The following is a 19,282-nucleotide window of genomic DNA, read 5'->3' as shown; positions in this document are numbered from 1 at the left end:
GATGCAGGAGAAACAATTAATTTTTGAACAAAAGAATGACACAGATTCTAGTTGTAGTAAGAAAATGGTCTAAGATGGTTTAGTAAGAAATGAGAGTCCCTAGCAGAGCTGCCAGAAAGTAGTTAGTTACTACTTTTGAAGTAGTTAGTAATGTAAGATAGTACTTACATTAGTTTGTTGGCAGTAAAAACTTTGTGTGTTTTGAGCTTAATGACCATGTAGCTCAACTACTATCTCCCCAGACTCTCACCATAGATCAAATTAACTTTGTTTGCTATTTTACATATATGAACATATATGATTATATATGTTCAGCATTACCTATTGCCACTTGTGTTCCTCTATGATTAACTAAAATAACTAGCAAACATTGTTCTTTACTATTTTGAAGCTGAAGTACATAAGAGCCTATGGCCTAAAATGAACTATAATCCATAAATATAGTAAATCAATTGTGATCTTTAACAACTTCACACAGAAGTATATTATACTAAAGTGTTCATAAAGATCAGTATGATTTTTACTTGAAAGCAAAAGCCATTTTTGTGTCTGTAAAGTCTACAGACACATTTCTTACTTTTAGAAGCCAATCCTGATGAGTTGCAAAACAAAATTACCACAACTAAGTTTCTTTAATGCAATTGGCAAGACTTAAGTATAATTTAAATCAATTATGAGGGAGAGTATTAAATGGTTTGTTTTTTGATAGGAAGAGGATAGTGTTTGTACATTTTTATACATTTTCTTATTCCCCTATTCCTCATGACCATTAAATTTCTCCAAGGAACAGAGGCCATCCTTAGTCCTCTGCTGCATTCTCATTTTCTCATTAATAAAGCACAGTACATACTTGCTAAAATTGTATATTTGACTAACTGTTGAAAATTCCATAGATTCAAAGTAAAGTTATAGTTTTGTTTTGTTTTGAAGTGTGTGTGGGTATTGTAGCAAACACTGTAATCAGCAGAAATCACAGTGTTGCCCTAAATATAGGAAGGTCTCATATTTTGGCCAAATACAGTACATAAACCAAAGTCTCATATATTTCCTTTCTCTATCCACTTTGAATTAATAAATTATTTTTTAAAAAATAATATTCTTAAAAGAATCCTCTGATGCCGGAGAATAAATAAAACCATATGTTTGAGAATTGCCATTATTTTCTGATTCACTTGGGGACGGAGGGCTAAAGTCTGCGTCTCCGACTTCTAAATAATCCCAAAAATTATGCAAACTGAACAAATCAACGCCCCTGTTTCTCCATTTAGAATATGGGAAGACAAAAACGGGGCGGGGGTAAGAGAGCCTCATCTAACAGTATTAAAATTAGAGGAAGCAAAAAAAAACCACTACTGATTAAAAGAAAATATTGGCATGTGATTTGTCTTGCTGGTGGATCACTTCTCTAGAGTACATAATCAACTACAGAAATCAGGAAAGGACAGCTCCTTTCCATTTATTACCATAGAGTTCTTACCTGATCCCAAAAGGCCTAGGGCGTTTTCAGCCCCAGACGCAACCTATTTATAGTTTGTAAAAAACTAGGGATTGGTCGAGAGAAAAGGCCAATGTTAGAGAAACGATCAAAGAGCCTGCTCAACACACCCATCCAGATTCAAGCGTCCTCCTAACTTCAGAACCATTGCAAGGCATTTCAAAGGCGCTTTACAATCCAAAAAACCCCTCGAGTGCAAAAGGAGAAAGTGAAAACAGTGCCCAGAAGGTGTAGTCTCTGCGGATAAAGCCAGGGAACCCAGTCTTCTGCCAAAGTCAAAAAAGGATAGGCCTAGTAGCTTACACATTGAGGGGGATTCGAGCCAGGAAATATTCAAGCCCTGCGGAGTTATAGAGAGAAATAACAGGGAATTAAAATTTTTTTTAAATGAAAAAAGGCAGGGGCAGAAAATAAGATAAAAAACACAGGACTACAATTACTATTGTAAAGACGCAACCACCACTTACGAACCCTACCTCTCAGTGACTCCACTTCCGGTCTCCTCCAAAAGACCCGCTCCCACGGGCACAGGTTCCGGAGCCAATGAGAGCGTCATCTACTTCCGCAGGGCTGCATGACGTAATTTAAACCCGCCTTTTCCGGGAGAGAGGAGCCTATCCTAGCGTCTGAGTCGCGCGGCTCTGGAAGGGGTTCCCTGGCAGACCCAACCGGACCGCGGGAGAGAGCGAGAAGCAGGCGGGGCGTGCACGCCTTTTCCGCCCTGGGCCCGGAAGGGTGATGTGGCTGGGGCTTCGCCGGCCTCACTATGGTAAGAACTGGGGCTGTGGGGTCGCGATTGAACTTTGTAAAGGGACTGTAATATCAAACTGGGACTAGGGGGTTGGGCGGCAGCCTTGAGTGCGCGGGCCGAGGAGTCTTCTCACTAACTTGATTCTCCCGGGGTTCGGAGGATTATGCACAGGCCTCGGAGCCATGTGGCCCCTGCACGCTCAACTTGAGAGAGCCAGGGCCGACCGCCCAAGAAAGACCCCGCGGTCGCGGAGCCCGTCCTGTCCTGTAGAGACCACTTGATGTGGTTTGGCTTATACGGTCGGTTACTCTTTGTGGTCCTTTGACCCTTTAAGGCATTGCAGCTACTCGAGTTTGCGCTGGTTATTTTGCGTTTCCTTAACTCCCTACCGGCCTGACCCAGATGATTATTTCATTGTTGTCAAATGAACCCCAAACTACACACCTTAATTTCCACTTGTTGCTTTTCAGGCTTCTCTTCTCAACCTTAAACATGGTACTTTACAAACTAGATTTTAATGGTTGAGGTTCTCTGCTGCAGAGGTGGTTTCTCTTCTAGGAGCTTAATGTACTTGAAGTGCTGTCTGGCCTCCTGCCTTCCTCTCCTCCCCACACTCTATTAAAGTTGTATGTGTTATTTTGTGTAACTGCAGATTCCTTTGATAGTTTGGGCCTCTTGGAAAAGTTTAAAATAAGTGACAAAAGTTTGCAAAAGAAATGCTTACATTTTTAGGTTGAAAAAAAGAGGTAAAGCCAGCACAGCCAGAGAACTGATAGATGTAGTAGAAGTAGTAATATTATGATCTCCCAAGCTCTGTCTGAAGTCATTTTTCTTTTGTTATGGTAAATGCTAACAACTTCTACACCTGGCCCTCATGGTGAATTTATGAAGGTCACGTGCCAAATGTTGCATTTATGAGCATATTTCTGGAGAAAGGAATTCCCTAGAATTCTTTTATTTTTATTACAGTATCAGAAGCAGCCATGATCCCCAAAATGCCTCTCTTTGGTAGAAAATAACTGAGCTGTGTTCCCAGAAGTTCCTGCAGCACAAAACCCTTAGACGTTTACTCAAAAACTCATTAATTGTTGCTTACTTTATGCCAGCTATGATTATAGCTAGGGCATAAGTCACAGTCTTTTTCCCTAGAGAAGTTTAACACCACTTATCAAAGAGATGGCAGCTTATGGCACATTATTCCTTCTTTGGCCAAGGATAATCTCCAGCTTCTTTCCCCCACCTTCTCCATGATAGAATGGATACACTTGTTCTTAAAGTGTCATGAGCGAGCTGTTATTTAACATAGAAAATGTGGTTCCTTCTTCAATTTAGAAAATAGACTTACTCTTAATTCTTGCATATCTTCCTAGAAGCTGAAATTGAATTATTTTACTCATAGTGCAAGTCAAAGATATATTCTTTTCATAATAACTATTGTCTGTCTTATGAACTAGCTGAAGCCAAGACAGATACTGTCTTTGAGATCTACAGTATTTAAACTGTCTGACCATGCTTCTTTTTTCAAAAGTAACAATAGTAACTCTCATATATTAGCACTTGCTATGTGCTAGGCTGTGTTTGAAAAATCAGTGTATAAACATTGTCTTATTTCAAGCCCACAACAATTTGTGAATAAATGTTTACAAATGGAGGAAGTTCCGAAACGAGACTGACATGCTTGGGGTCACACACATGGTAGTGAAGCCAGGATTCAAACTTAATGTCCAGATGCCAGAAATCTTCATGCTGCTGTTAGTTAATAGAAACAACGTAACTGGGGATAAAATATGTCTTAGTGATTTGTTGCTCTCAAATATATGCCAGTCAGACATAGATGAGTAAACAATTGCCAATTGATTAATTTTTCACTCCTGCTCTGTTCCCATGAGCTTAGGATATCAGCATCTTAAAGTACATTGTAGTTGGAAGAGCTACACAATGAGGTTTCTTTTTGAGTTTGCACCTAAACTTAGTAACCCAGTGATAATGACTTCAATTACCATATTTTAATCCATGACAATGGGATGAGAATTAAGCACAAAAGACCACCAGTGTTGCCAGGGAGAATAGAGTCGAGGTGCTTCTACTCTGGACTGTAGCTTTACTGATAGCCATGAAAGTTACTAATTTTAAGTCAAAAGTATAAGTTGAAAAGGTCTCTCCACCTTTGAAACAATACCAGTAAGATTAAATGGCTATTTAGTCTAACCCCTCATTGTACAAGTGAAATTAAACTGATACATAGAGATGCTGATTTATCCAAGGACAAATTTATACACTTGGATTATTTGAATAAATAATCCAAATGTTTAGTAGCCACTAGTACTAAAGTAAGCTGATGTGTTCTTAACATTGAAGCATTAAGCGATCCTGATTTCTGAGTTTAAATTAAACTAAAATAACTTGTATATTTGGTTTAATATCAGTGCTACCTTACAGTAAATAACAAAGGTTGAATTTATGTGCTAATAACACCAAAAGATCTTAAATCAAACAGAATGGTGTGTGTGTGTGTGTGTGTGTGGTGTGTTGTACATTCACATATAGGCTTAACATTTATCCGTTTATTTCCATGTTTTCCATTTTAAGAGATAATAGTGGTACATATTTTAAGAAATAATAGTGGTACATATTACAAGTACACATTAGTTGGAAAATGCTGACCTGACCTAGATTTGCAAATGATAAAATGCTGACCTACTTTTCCAGCGTAGTATTAGTTTTATCACAAGTGGGTCAGGAATGTCATTTCTAGATTTCCTCCAACCCCCAGAGAGGGATAAGTGACTTTAGTTTTGTGTAAAAGCAGTAGGTATTAAAACAAGTAAAATTACTACTATTTGGAAGTTTAAAAATTTAAGTCTTTGGTATTCAATTCTTGTTTTAAAGTGAATTTCATTTAAACTGGAAAAATTAATATGTCAGTAAAACTGTATGTCACACCTCTGTGGCATTCATTTAAAGCCCCACCTTATGCAGAAAGAAGGTCCTTAATTAATAAATTGTTTAAACAGTTTAAATAATTCTAAAAATAAAGCTATATATAGCTTACATGATCAGAACTAACGAAAGTAATATGGGCTTAGTCAGGTCTTTTCTGCAGATGTATGGTTAGCATCCAGTCATTGAACACTTCCTGGGCAAAGCACTGTTTAGCATATTAATATGTATATTTTTGCTGCCTTTCTCATTGTTTCTTTATTTGAACCTTTATACTGCTTGGATCTTTTTTTCCTTTCTTTCCATCCTAATGCTTTGGATCATTTCTTTTGCTTAGAAGTATTTTTTATTTATGCATCTAAAATCAAAACCAGTTTAACCTTATAGCCAAACTTAGTGAATATAGTTTTAACATTCAGGAATGATTCTGAAAGTAAATTATAGCTGTATAGATAAAATGACAAAAGTTGAATCTGAACTAAATATTCCTACCTTTTCAACTGACTTGGGTATATAGAATTTCAAAAAGATGTGTCAACATCGCAAATAATTTGTGTTTGGACACTAAGGTATGCATTGACCAGTTTCTTATTATTGATAAATGATTTTATGTACTGTAGTGGTGTCCAAATGAAAGTCTGAATTAGTTTCATTATTTCAAATAGCCTAACAAATTATGATTTACTTCAGAACAGTTTTACAAAGTAACCTACTCATCAAGTTTATTTCCTTTCAATTTGGATAAATTAGTACAATAACACATTATTTGAAGCATATCAGAAGTTCTTATTAGCTCTAAGTAGTGTGATATGTCTGGAGTATGGAGAGCTTTTGGAGAAAAATAGTTTGGGGTCTCCATTGCCATTTTTCAGAAGAGCGAGCACAACTCTGAGAGTAATGAGAGTAATGGTCAAAGGGCAGGGCACGGCTGCAGTTTTCCACAATCTCAAGGGTTACCTTTCTGATTGTATTCGTGGTTGTGCTCCAGAGGGTGCCAAGGAAGCCCTGAGTCTAGGGAATGTTATTGGATACCTCTTTATAAAAAGGACATGTTTGTAGGTGTGGTAGACAGAATGCCCCACCACCACCACCACCCCCAAAAAACTGTGAATATGTTATCTTACTTGGCAAAGGGGACTTTGCACATTTGATTAATTTTGGAATGGGGTGATTATCTTGAAGTATGGGGAGAGGGGTGATGTAATCACAAGGATCCTTGTAAGAAGGAGGCAGGAGGGTCATAATCAAAAGAAGTGGCTGTGGAGATCAAATTGATGCGGGGTCACTAGCCAAGGAATGCAGGCAGCCTCTAGAAGCTGGAAAAGGCAAGAAGATAGATTCTTCCCTAAATCTTCCAGAAGAAACAAATTGTCATAGATTTTATAACTCATTATTTTCAATAGATAGCTATATTTATTAAACTGGATAGCATGCCATTGTATAACCTCCCTGGCATTGTCCTAGGTGTCCTCACGGAAGACTGGGTAAACCATAGATTTAAGAATTATTTGCAGTTTTAGAATTTTCTGCTAGCCAGCTCGTCTACTCTAGTGGAGTCAGAAGAACATACATTGTCCCATATACAAGCACTTTAAGGCTGACTGCTTGATAGAACTTTCTCTGAATTTCAGTTAAGTGATACAAAAAGACTTAGATACTGAAAGGAAATTACCTCAGGCTTTTATTTTACCTTGCAGCCTGAGCCTTTAACTTAAACAGGGACATATATTTCTTCCTTCTGGATTTTCCAAATATTGACAAGTAAATATAAATGCAAAGGAGTATGTGGTTTCTCATGAATGGTTAACAAAATATTGAGCAGTGTGATCTACACTTTTTTTAGTAACATTGTTAATTTGGAATCTAAGTATGCTCTTGAATTTGTTAAAATATCTATGATTTGTGATTTGTTTTCAAGTTTCTGTTTGTTCAGCATTTTTCAGTGACTACTGGGCACTATTTGAGACACAAGGAATTGATAGGAACCACAGTAAAATAAAGGTTTCAGTTACAGTACTATTTGATGGATGCTATCATAGGCAGGTATGTGTATGACATACATGTACAAATACCTCGACTGCTTGGTTTGGAGAGTGGACAGAAGAAGACTTCACAGAGGAGGTAACCCTTGAGTTGAGACCAGAAGGTTGAGTCAGTTTACCAGGCAGGCAAAACTAGAAAGCATGTACAAAAACACAATATCTTGAAAAAGATTTTATGATTTAAAATATCTGGAAAAAAATTAAACACAAATGAATTTTACTTCCTCCATCACCTTTTTTATCATCTTTCTCTCTATTTTGTGATCAAATATGCTTTTTTCTTAGCTTCCTCCCTTCCCTTTAATAACACTTTCCTATTGAAAATCCCAATTATTTTTCTACAGAACAGGAACATCTGTTTCCTTTAACCCTGAGACTAAAATTTTGTATCAGCGGACAACAGATGCTAACCATTAAGAGGAATGCTTAGGTAGACTAAGCAGTGTTAGGCTAATGTCTATAAGTTTGAAACACACTTTTGACCAGTCTGAGTACATCTAAAAGACTTTACCACCTAAGATTATTTGTCTAAATGTTAGGGTCTATAAACCCCAGGAACAAAGTTGTATGTATCATATATTGCATACTTGTAAATGATTTTCATTTGTAAATGGTTTCACATACAAATGTGTGTATATATATATCCTACTTCTTTAACAGTTATGTTTTAAGTGCCTTTTAAAATTTTTTATTACGAAAAAATTCAAACATACAAAAGTAGAAAGAGTACAATGAAGCCTCCTATACTCAGCATTTCATCATCAGCCCCACACCATACACACACACAGGACTATTTAGAAATCAGTCTCAGACACCGTATCATTTAAGCATGTTTCTTTAACAAGACAGTCAGGGAAGAAAAAAATATACACTGAAATCATGAATTTAGATACTCCATTAGGAAGATGATAAACTTACTTTGCATATTTATTTTCCAGCCACTTTAGTACATGAATCCTTTGCTTAATACATTAAATGTGCTCATTATTCCCTGAACATGCAAATTCCTGATTCTGTGGGAATGTTTTACATGCTTTTGTCTCTTTTGGAGCCTGCTCTCTATTCTTTGCCTATCTAATTGTGCTTTTTTAAGGCTTGATGCATTTCTACTTTTTCCTTGAAGCTTATCCTGACTTTTCTTTATGAAAACAGCATTTTTGTCAGCCTGGCTGTCGTAACTTAAATATGCTACAGAGTTGCTATTTAGTTTTTTAAATTCATGTCATGTTCTAACTCATCACTGCTGTATGCCTCAGTTGTCTCATATATAAAATAAGGGTATTAATAACATATATGAGGATAAATAAGATAATCTAAAAGAAGCATTCAGTGAATATGTTGTTACTGTTGTTAGCTGTAAAGTCCTTGTTGGAAAGGAATCGTGCTATGTACTTTTTTAATCCTGTGTCTAGCCTCAAGCCACAGAGTAGATACATGTTCAGTTATGCTGTCTAGAAGGAAATCTGTACTTTATATTTCATGAGGTTATTATCAAATACTATTTATCAACATACTCATGTTCAAAATACTATGTTTTCTATCAATAATTGATCATTAATATGAATGATATTAATTCATTAATTTATTTCAAGTTATAAGGTCCATATCACTTTTCACAGGTACAAAATTAAAACTCAATTAAAAACCAAAGCATATAAACTACCCTTGCTATCGTGAAGAAATGATTTCTATAGAAAAACAACTATTAAAATAAATACAAATGATTATTGGGGTTTTTTTTTCAAACCATAAAAGTAACACTTAGAAAATTTGAGAAATCCAGAGAAGTTGGGAATTAGGTTAAAAACCTTGCAGAGATAATCACTGCATTCTCCCCTCTTTGCAAAACGATTTATGTAACTAAAGATGTACTGATTGTGAAATCTTGCATGCTACTTTCCCACCGCTTAGCACTGTATGTAAACATTTTTTGTCTTTAATATTGGTAAATAACATGTACAATGTTTTTAATGTTTTGAATAGTTTATAAATATCGAAAAACACGTAAAAGGTTAAAAAATATATGACAGTTTTTGACAGGGCTTGTTCTTTTTTAGATTGTCCTGGCTATTCTTAATTATTTTTCCATACAAATTTGAAAATCACTTGTCTATTTCAAAAAATAATCAGTATTAGTTTCACTTTAAATTTATAGATTAGCTTCATGATATTGCCTTCCAATATAAGAACCTGGTATACTACTTCATTCTGCTTTTATGTTCCTCAGTGTATTTAAGGTTTTGTCAGTTTTGTCCTTTGATGCCAATATTGCACATTTCGTGTTAAGCTTATCCCCAGATATTTTAACTTTTTATTCCAGTTGTTATTATAAATTGAGTCTCTTATCCATTATGTCTTTTAACTGGTTGATAATATAATCATGAAGGCTATTGATTTAAATATTTTAATTATGTACCCAGCCACCTTACTAAATTGCCTTATGTTATTGGATGTATGTAATTGTTTTTCACTCGATTTGGGGAGGCTTGTATGTATAGTAGTAGTTCTGCACTTTTAAACCTTTGTTTTATTTGTTCATCCCTTATTGGGCTCCTGCTGTATGGCAGGTGCATAGTCAGGTGCTGGATATTCAGAGTCTGATAAGACAATGTCCATTTTTGAGGGATAAGTATTATAATAAATATGTTACAGTTTGCTCTGCGAACAGAGAGGAGAATTCTATATGAAATAGATGGGAGGCAGATGAGTTCAAGGAGACTTCCTGCAAAATATACTTGAGCTGAATTTTGAGTAGAGTAAGCCCACCTTCATTTTACTTCGACTGGAAACCTGTGATTTCCTATAATTCCTGTGTTAAAATTTTTAATAACTTTTAAAGAATCAGCAGTGAATCTCCCCACTCTCCCCTAGTTTTACAGTTGTGAAACAGACCTAAAGAGGCTAATGATTCAACTGAGTTCAAATCAAATAGCCAGCTGCTGGCAGAGTTAGGAGACTCCATATCCTGCCTCATAGTCTGGGCCCCTAGAACATCTATATTAATTATTTACCAATTCAGCTTTAGTGAGCTATTTTGGATTCATGACATTTTTGGTAGTGTATTCAAGTTGTTGAATTTTAAAATTTCTCCAATTTTAAAATTTCTACATTTTCTCCATTCCTTAGTCCCAAAAATGAAGGAGAAGGTGCATTCTCAGAATAACTAAAGTATGATTCTTAATATGGACTTGTCTGGCATGTTTTAATATGCAATTTTACTTGTGATATTAATTTTTCTTTTTCTCTTTTTAGTCTGCCATTTTCAATTTTCAGAGCCTGTTGACTGTAATCTTGCTGCTTATATGTACCTGTGCTTATATCCGATCCTTGGCACCCAGCATCTTGGACAAAAATAAAACTGGGTATGTTATTAATGAAGTCTAATCACCCAAATTAGTTCTTATAGCCATTGAATGTAATTACTGTAAACTTCATTGAATAATTGAATTCCTCTATGTAACTTAGTTTCGTAATAACTTTTTACATTATTTTCTCCCCCTTTTGGATTTTTTAAAAATCCAAAAACTTTGTATTCACAGAATCTTACTAAATAAAGGTAGTAAAGTTGGTTATCACATTTAGAAAGTTTTGAACAGTTTGCAGGCACTGTGTTCACAGAAATAATAATATAGACGTTTCCTTTCCAATCTAAGATTGCTCTAACCATATAAGGTCTTGTTTGTATCATTAAAGCAAACATCTTTAGAGAAATTTATTTCACTTACTTAAGATAGTAGTAAAAATTAAGTCTTGGGTATGTCACCCTTTTAATTATATATTCACACCCCCAAAAACATTGAGCTTAATATAATTAAATTTTAAAGTGCCATGTTCATAATTCAAAAATACATGTTGAATTCAACCAAAAGAGTGTATATATAAAAAAAAAGACCATGTGATAAAAACTAAACTTTCTTCACCGTATATTTATTAATTTCTATGAATAATTGTCTTAATCCTTCCTTGATAAGAGCCTGTACCTCACTTAATCATTTTAAGAAATAAAAAGATTAAAAAATAGAATATTTCACGTAGGAATAATTATCTCCAGCACTTTTTTGCTTTTAATGGAAAGAAAAAGGCCTATAAGAGGCGAGGTGGTAGATATTCAGCTATCAGAATAATAATGTCTGCTCTCTTTTCTTTATCTTTGGAGTCATAATTAGCATTTATTCAAACATCACATTATCTAAATCATTTGGCTTTTGTTACTCTTTATTTCTTAGGGTTGTTTGAACACAAATGAAGGAATAAATAGAACCTCTAACCAGTTTTGAATATTGGAAATCAGTAATCATGTTCTAATAAACTGATCATTTGTTTTTGTTGGACTGAGAGATATTATTTAACCTACTGAAGTTGAAAACATGTTATCTGATTATTAGTTTTATGGCAATGGCCCACTTCCTTTGTAAAAATTGTGCTCTCATCATGCCAGCCTTTTTATCTGAACTCTTATTGCACTTAGTATTAAGCACTCAATTTAATACTTTGTCTGTTTGTGAAATTATATAATTTTATTTGCTTTTTAGTTATACATGAAGCCTTTTTACCCAACCAATTTTATTTCCTTCTTTCCTTTCTCTGCAACCCCAGACTATTAACTTATAGTTAAAGCATATGGTAGAAACCAGTAAACATTCTCATTGATCAGTTGTTTGGAATTCTAATATAATACATAACGTCCATCTAATAAGATACTTATGTTTATTTCATTAAAGAATAATCACATAGTAGTAGAATAGAATATTTATACTTTAGTGATGCCATTATGAAAAAAGTAGATCGCATGTGGAAATAATTCTGCTCCTCATTTCTTTGGGAGCAGGAATACATCCATAACATGCTACATTAAAAAAAGGAGTTCTCAGGGCTGCCAACCTTACAGTAGAGGTTGAGTAGTAGTATATTTCTCCTACATAAAAGACCAAAAACATAGCATGCCTGTTTTTACATTTTGAATTATATAGTGATTCAGTCAACTGTTTGAAAGCTTTTCATAAACATTTTGTTTCTATTTATATGAATGTTAAGCCCCATTTTATTTCGAGTTCTGCATAAGTATTTTCTATAGAAAAAAATGTATAGTCCATTGTTCTTTTTTGTTAAAATACATATTTTTATGAGACTCATCATAAACTTTCCTTTTATTATAGTGAGTATTCCTGCTTAGGTGAAGATGTCTAGACCTAATGGATAAAACGAGTTTTTGATGACTTCATTGTTGAAATAATAATATGGAACCAAAAAGCAGCAGGAAAAGATTGCTACTATGTCTTCTTTTCCTATTTTCATAGACCTAATAGCTTTATCAGCTGATATGCTTATTGGCTTATAACTATAGAAACTAAGCAACAAAATTGTATTGGTTTTTTACCAACTAGAAAAGTTCATGTGTTTTAATAGATAGCATTTGGGATATTGCAGAAATATGTCTAGGTAAGGAAATATGTAAAAAAGGTCAAAATGATACTGATAAATCTAAGTGGCCAAGTTAGGAAATTTGTTTTATATAAATAGCTTTTAATAGGCTGTGTTGTACCAACTTCCTAATAATACTTGGAGTTATTTCTAGAATATCAGACCTAAAAAGACCCTGATTGTGATCCTGTGGTTTCAGACTGTGTTCTTGTGTTCTTTGAGGCTTTAAGCTTCCCATGGAGGAACTTCAGGTATCCTGCCTCTGAGCTCCTTAACCAGAGTAGCTTTAAATCAATAGTGCATCTTATAATTGATCGGTTATTAGAATCAAGCAACCGTGACATTGCAGATCACAAACCAGTTGTCTTCCATTTTTCGATGAAATGTAAGCCAATTTTAAGTGCTATCTGGAATTATTGTCATATGTGTCTTTAGCCTGTGTATTACTGAACATAGCAGGTTAGTTAGTCACTATTCTAAAGACTTTGTGTCATAACGCATTTTCTCCTTATAACAACCTATTGAGTGGTTATTAAAGAGATAAAGTACCTTGCTCACAGTTATGCAGCCAGTTAAGTAACATTGAATTTAGGTATGTTCTGGCCCTTATTTTTTTCTACCTTACTTTTAAGAGATGTATATGATTTTCGTCCTTTTATTCCCATAATATAATTGTTTCACCTGTCACAGTGTCCATCCTAAAAAATATTTTATATGTTTACCTATTTCATTTAACCTAAAGTAAGAGAGTACTTTGAGGTCAGGAGGTTATATTTTAGAGGCGGAACCTATATAGAACTTAATTGAACCCATATTTTCTTTCATTCTTAATCATTCTAATAAAATGATTCATTAGCCAGCCATCTCTTCAGGCAAAAAGAGGGTAATATAAATTTCCCTGGAATTTAAGTATTACGATTTTGTTACACCAATCCTAACTTAATACAATAAGTAACGTTAATTTATCTTGGTTTGTAATCATGTGTAACACTATTATTCTATTCTTTCAGACCAAAAAACAGTTACCTACAATGTTTTTTTTCTGATATCTTTTCATTAAATAACTTTTTTTAAGCTTATACTTTTTATACATGCCAAGTAAGTGATAGATACATATAATATCACTTAATTCATAATATATTCATTCATAGATTGAAATGGACATCTTTATTTTAATTCTTTTTATTTCCAGACCATATGTGTTTTAAATGCCATAGTTAGCTCGGATAGAGTGCCCTAAACTAGGATTATCTAATTATATTGAAAACAGGCACACATTGAATGACATTGTTATATAATTGCTGTTTATGGTTATAGATCATTTAAATTTAGAGCTACTACGTCCTATAAGAAGTAGGTATTTTTAGTATGAGAGTTTTATTTTTTAAAGTCAAAACACGTTCCAAACCAGTTGTATTCATTTACCATTTTCTCAAAATTAATTTTTAATTAAATTGGCATGTGTAGTTCCTGCTTTTGAAGGTAAAGCACTTGAAGTTGACTGAATTAATCCTATAGTAGTAAGCTATTGTGCAGATTTTTGCCACATACATTAATTTACCTTGGATTTAACTTATGACACCACATATAGTCCATTTTATGATAATTTGTATACATTGATGGTTGATAAGTTATTGCGGTAGCTTGACATCAAACAATTTCATTGTTGAAGCAAAGCATCAGAAGTTAAAATGCTAGTATATAATGAATTCTCTATATGATAACTAAGAGAATGATTTACCTTTCCCAGTAATCAATAGCTACTTTTTTTTTTTTTTTATTCTATGCAGATTGTTGGGTATATTTTGGAAGTGTGCCAGAATTGGTAAGTGTCTATGTATAATCTTCCTCTACTTCTTCAGCTATAAATTGTTGGCCCATTTACTTATGTCCTAGTCACACAAATCAAATGTCAATTTTAAGAGTTCAGACTTCTCAGTTTTCTTCAATTTTGCAAGTTTGTAGAGTTGTGCCAAACTCTCTTTCCTTATGCTATTTAAAACTAGATTTGGCAGATACCACATAATACTTCATTAGTAAGGAAATAAAAATACATGAAAAGTCTTTCTTGAAATTCAGATAGCAAATACTATGGATTCCTGACTTTTGAAGAGATTTCAGACAGATGTGTATAGTTTTATGCATACATGCTTATAGTAGAGAGCATGCTGTTCTGTATAATGTGTACCATTTTGATAACTGAGGATGAATTTCCCATCAACGAAAGGCTTGCTGAGCAACTATCTAACCACAATCATTTTATTGCCAATGGTAAGTCATGAAATGTTGTTGTTTGTTGCTTTTAGAAAACATTATTTTTTTACATTAAATACATGTCATAGCTGTATTTTGTTCTAATTGATTAAAATTAATGTAAGTGTGCTTATCTTTTAACTTTATAAAATTAGTAGCAGCTTAAGTGTGTTTATGCTTAGATAATATATTCTTGTCCCATGCCCCTACGTATATAACATTTAGCACAGTGCCCAGCAGCACATAGTAGACTCTCAACTGATTGGTAATTAATGAATTAAAATGAATTTTATTGCTGTAATTCACCAGTGCTCTTAAATAATAGATTATACCCTTTTAAACATAACTCGTTCCAATAAAACCACTGCAGGCATTTGTATTTATACCACTCGGACTGAAAAGTGAATATTCCTTGTCCTCTTTGGAATTATTTACATGACCCCCTCAAAAAAGTGTTTGATTTTAGTACTCTTCTTCTAACATTGAATTTATACATAACTCCTTTTTTTCATAAAGCTGTTAGGCTTTCATAATGAGGAAAATTTCTTCTATGTTTGACATTTAGTCTAGTTAGCCACGCTGACAATAGCCTGAATTCCCCCAAACTAATTCCTTTAAATAAGATAGAGAATTTAAGAGTCATCTCTCTCAAGTAAGCTGTATTCCCTATAGAGTATTATGTTTTATTTTGGTTTTCACTTCTCATAGATGTGGAATATTTAGAAGATGATCCATCACAGAAAATAAAATATATTAAGAATGAAAAATACAAACTAAATTATTGTAATATGTAGAAATTTTTCTGAAGAAGACCTGAGAATTGATGTTATTTATCTGAGGATAAATACAAGCATACATAATCTCAGCTAAGGATTAAAAATGTAGGAGTTTCAAATTTTTTACAGCATCTTCTAAGATTCATAGGTTGTTAACATTGAAATAATTTTGAGAGAGCAACTTTTCTTGAGCTTTTAATGATAAGCACAACTCAGTTACCATGGAAGTTGTAAGCATAATACTAAATTATCTAGAAGTCCTTTTTAAGTCTAGGATTATAAGATTCCTTGACTTTTTACTATTGTTGTAGAAAATGATAGTATAAGCACAAAGAGCTTCACAGAAAAGTACCTCTTTTCAAGGCCTCATTCAATACATTAACTATTGAAACAGACATCTTTTAGAGAATTCACTGTGCTTTCAACATGTTAAACTGTCCTTCCTCCGTGCTCTTTTTCCAGATTTTATTATCTCATAGTGAAAGACGGCGGGCGGGGGAGGAGAGAGAGAGAGAAAGGGAAAGGGAGGGAGGGAGTGTGTGTGTGTGTGTGTGTGTGTGTGTAAAGCATAGATAGGGCCTAGATAATTAGTTATCATTCAGGGGACATTTGGCAATGTCTAGAGATGTTTTTGGTTGTCACAACTAGAGTGGAGGAATATGTACTGGATATAGGTCAAGGATGTTGCTAAACATCCTTTGTTGCACAGGACAGCCCTTTACAACAGAATTAGCCCAAAATGTCAATAGTGCCAAGGTTTAGAATACCCAATCTAGATGAACAGAGCTTTGTGGTGCAAATTTATCTGGTATTCAGTCATACTCAACAGCTGCAAACCCTGAAATAACAGAAGATATCTTAAACACTTCAAAAATAACCGAGGAGAGAGAGATAAAGAGACAAAATAGAACACTCAATGGCTAATGCTGATATCTAATGGTAAATGTAAATATATATAAACCAAACCGCTTGTTTCAGAGCCAAGTCACCTACAAAAAGAATAGTATTGTCTGGGAGCAGAGTAGTAAGAATAACTCCAGTAAACACGGAGAGAGAACATAATGGAAGAACAAGACAGTTTGAGGTGAATAGGGAGAATATCACTATATTAGAATAATCCTAAATAATCATTGGTAAAAATATAAAAAGCCTGGAGTTAGGAAGCTAAGCTTTCATCTCAGTATTATCAATAAGTTGCTAATTCATAATAAAATATTAAAGTATTTGCAATCTGTTCTATTAGAGGTTTCTCTAATAAGAGAAGTATGTACAACTTCATTTAGTAGCCAATCCAGGTGACCCTTTTTGTTCACAATTTTACTTGAAAGTATAGCTAAAAGTTTAAGATATCTAGTTTGGAGCTTTCTTAATGCTTTCCTACTGTCTCATGTGTTTTTATGTTTTATTATAAACTATGCCTTTTTTTTTTTTTTTTGCTTGCTCATTATTATTTCCATTTTCCTCTTGACTATGAATGCCATAGGTTAAATGGTTGAGTTAAAATATTCATTCTTGCCAATTATATGAAAACATTAGCTTTTCATTTTGGCAAAGTGGCTTAGAAAATGTTGATGCTGATACACTGCTTTCTCAAACACAAGCTCCTCCTATCTTTACACAGAATATATCCTCAAAGGATGCAATTTTAATGGGAAAAGGCCCAGCCAAATCATCTTATGTTACACATCACATTACAGCAACTGTTTCACATTCACTTATACAGACCTAAGACCAGACAAGAAGTAACATTCTTACCCAAGTTTAACCAAGGACGTTTAACTCTACCACATGGCAATCTCTTTTAAGAAAATTAAAAACAGGAAAATGAAACCCATATGTAAATTATAGCATTCTAAGCTAAAAGATGAGGAAGAGAACTTCCTCAAAAATTAATTTGCAGCAGATGGAAAATTTAGGACAATATTAATTTTCTTTTTAGGTGTTTAATAAGACTTTTGAACAATGAGAGTATCTAGTCCTAATAAGAGTGATAGGTTTGCTTATGAAATCTGCCTGAAATTTGTATTGGAATGAGCTTTTTTTATTCTGTTTAATAACTTAAGGGTTTTTTTTGGTTTTTTGCCCCCAAAGGAATTAGCATTGCTTAAAAATGATAACCCAGGGTAATTTTTAGTTTTAAAAGATTTTTTTTTTCTAGTTGAGAGAGTGGTATTGTGAAAACACTATTCTCTTACTTTCTAGATTTTACTTTAGCTGGAAAACAGTCCATTAAATGTCTGTGATAGAAAAACACTTTCATAAAAACACTAAATGTTTATTTTATTTGTATGTGTGTATATCTTTTATGAGTATTGTCATTGAACAGACACAAAGGTACATACTTACAAAATGACTGTGTGAGCTCAATTGAGGATTTTAGTTAATAAGGGTGATCAAGATTGATGTTTTCCAGAGAGTTAACCGAACTTGCTAAGTGAAATGAGGAACTTAGTTACTGGAAAAGAGTGCATTTTAAACATCATAGAAAAACACAAGTGAGGAGAGTATAAACCATCTCTACTAGAGGATACTAGGTACATACCCAGGATTATTTCTAGAAGTAGCACATCACTCTTGCTTTCCTATGTACCCTCAAGGCAGCACAGAAATGCTTAGTGCTTTATGGAATCATACAGCCTTGCAATTACGGAAGAAACGGGAAAGAACAAGATGAATTTCAGTTAACTAACAATCACAAGATCTCTATCTCTTTGCAAGACCTTTCACAAGCCAGCTCCAGGTCTATTTCATGCAAAAAAAAAGTCTCCAAATATAAACACTCTTAAAACACATGGTGAAAATCTACTCATGCAAAAGTGGTTTTAAGTTCTACATATTTAACCCACAGTAATTGTACTATAAAAGATTTGATATGAAATCCATCTCAGAAATAGGTTTTTTTTTTAATGTTTTGTATTAAACATTTTATGTCCATTCTTAAAATGCAGTTTTATTGATCACTCTGTTTATTTTCATCCACGAATGCTTATTTTTTCCCCCTTTAAAAGTGTCATGAATTGCTACCAATGAGGAAAAAAAAAATGACTAAACTGTATGTCGAATTTCTTTTTATAGGTGGAAGTTTCCTTTTTACAAGAGAAAAATAATATTTGTTTGGCCTTAATTGAATTTGAAATCGTTTCTCTTGGATCTCTAGCCTACATTCTGTGCTATATTTTTAATATTTGGGTTTACTCTGTGACAAAGGAATGGCTCATTGAGGGTTTTCTAAACAAATGAAAAGGAGGTAGTCTTAGAAATAAATCATTATAGTTTAGTGCATTCTGTATTGTATTTGCTTTTATGTTGCACCTAGTTCTTGTTTTGCCACCCCATTCCCCACATGTATGGGCCTCATAATGAGAACCTCATCTTGATTCTTTTTTTTTTTTATCTTGATTTTTTTGTGCCCTTCTCCAATAGTAAATAATAACCATATCCTATTAGCTACTCAGTTAATCAACATGAATATCTTCCTTGTTTTCAACAGGTGAACGAAAGAGTCCTTATGTTGCAGTATGCTGTATAGTGATGGCCTTCAGCATTCTCTTCATACAGTAGCTTGGAAAAATGCCCAAATTGAATTGCCACCAAATTTCGATAT

The 19,282-nt window shown here is 33.8% G+C and overlaps 2 protein-coding genes and 1 non-coding gene across 8 annotated transcripts in view; 2 read left to right on the top strand and 1 right to left on the bottom strand.

Moving 5' to 3' along the window:
- Nucleotides 1–2,172, bottom strand: part of XRCC4 (X-ray repair cross complementing 4) — a 216,112-nt gene extending 213,940 nt beyond the window's left edge. The window contains exons 1-2 of one of the 3 annotated variants that reach the window (XM_025047650.1): nucleotides 1,972–2,005; nucleotides 1,799–1,835 (exon numbers count right to left, since the gene is read on the bottom strand). The gene's annotated coding sequence lies outside the window, so the exon portion shown is untranslated. Of the gene's footprint in view, nucleotides 1–1,798; nucleotides 1,836–1,971 lie in introns of all 3 variants that reach the window. The other 2 variants (XM_006913196.3, XM_025047651.1) reach the window with 2 other exon arrangements.
- Nucleotides 2,143–19,282, top strand: part of TMEM167A (transmembrane protein 167A) — a 61,349-nt gene continuing 44,209 nt past the window's right edge. For 3 of the 4 annotated variants that reach the window (XR_001517027.2, XM_015590447.2, XM_025047652.1), the window contains exons 1-3: nucleotides 2,143–2,264; nucleotides 10,481–10,590; nucleotides 14,440–14,474. Coding sequence is in view for 3 of the 4 variants with exons in the window: in XM_015590447.2 (XP_015445933.1) it covers nucleotides 2,262–2,264; nucleotides 10,481–10,590; nucleotides 14,440–14,474 (148 nt within the window). In the remaining variant the exon portion in view is untranslated. Of the gene's footprint in view, nucleotides 2,265–10,480; nucleotides 10,591–14,439; nucleotides 14,475–19,168 lie in introns of all 4 variants that reach the window. The other variant, XM_006913195.3, reaches the window with a different exon arrangement.
- LOC112480670 lies at nucleotides 12,014–12,151 on the top strand. The gene has a single exon (XR_003046754.1). It is a non-coding gene; the product is annotated as a small nucleolar RNA U109 (small nucleolar RNA).

Source organism: Pteropus alecto, unplaced genomic scaffold (genome assembly GCF_000325575.1).
Source record: "Pteropus alecto unplaced genomic scaffold, ASM32557v1 scaffold20, whole genome shotgun sequence".
NCBI classification, from domain to species: Eukaryota; Metazoa; Chordata; class Mammalia; order Chiroptera; family Pteropodidae; genus Pteropus; species Pteropus alecto.
This window is presented reverse-complemented; position numbering and strand designations above follow the sequence as displayed.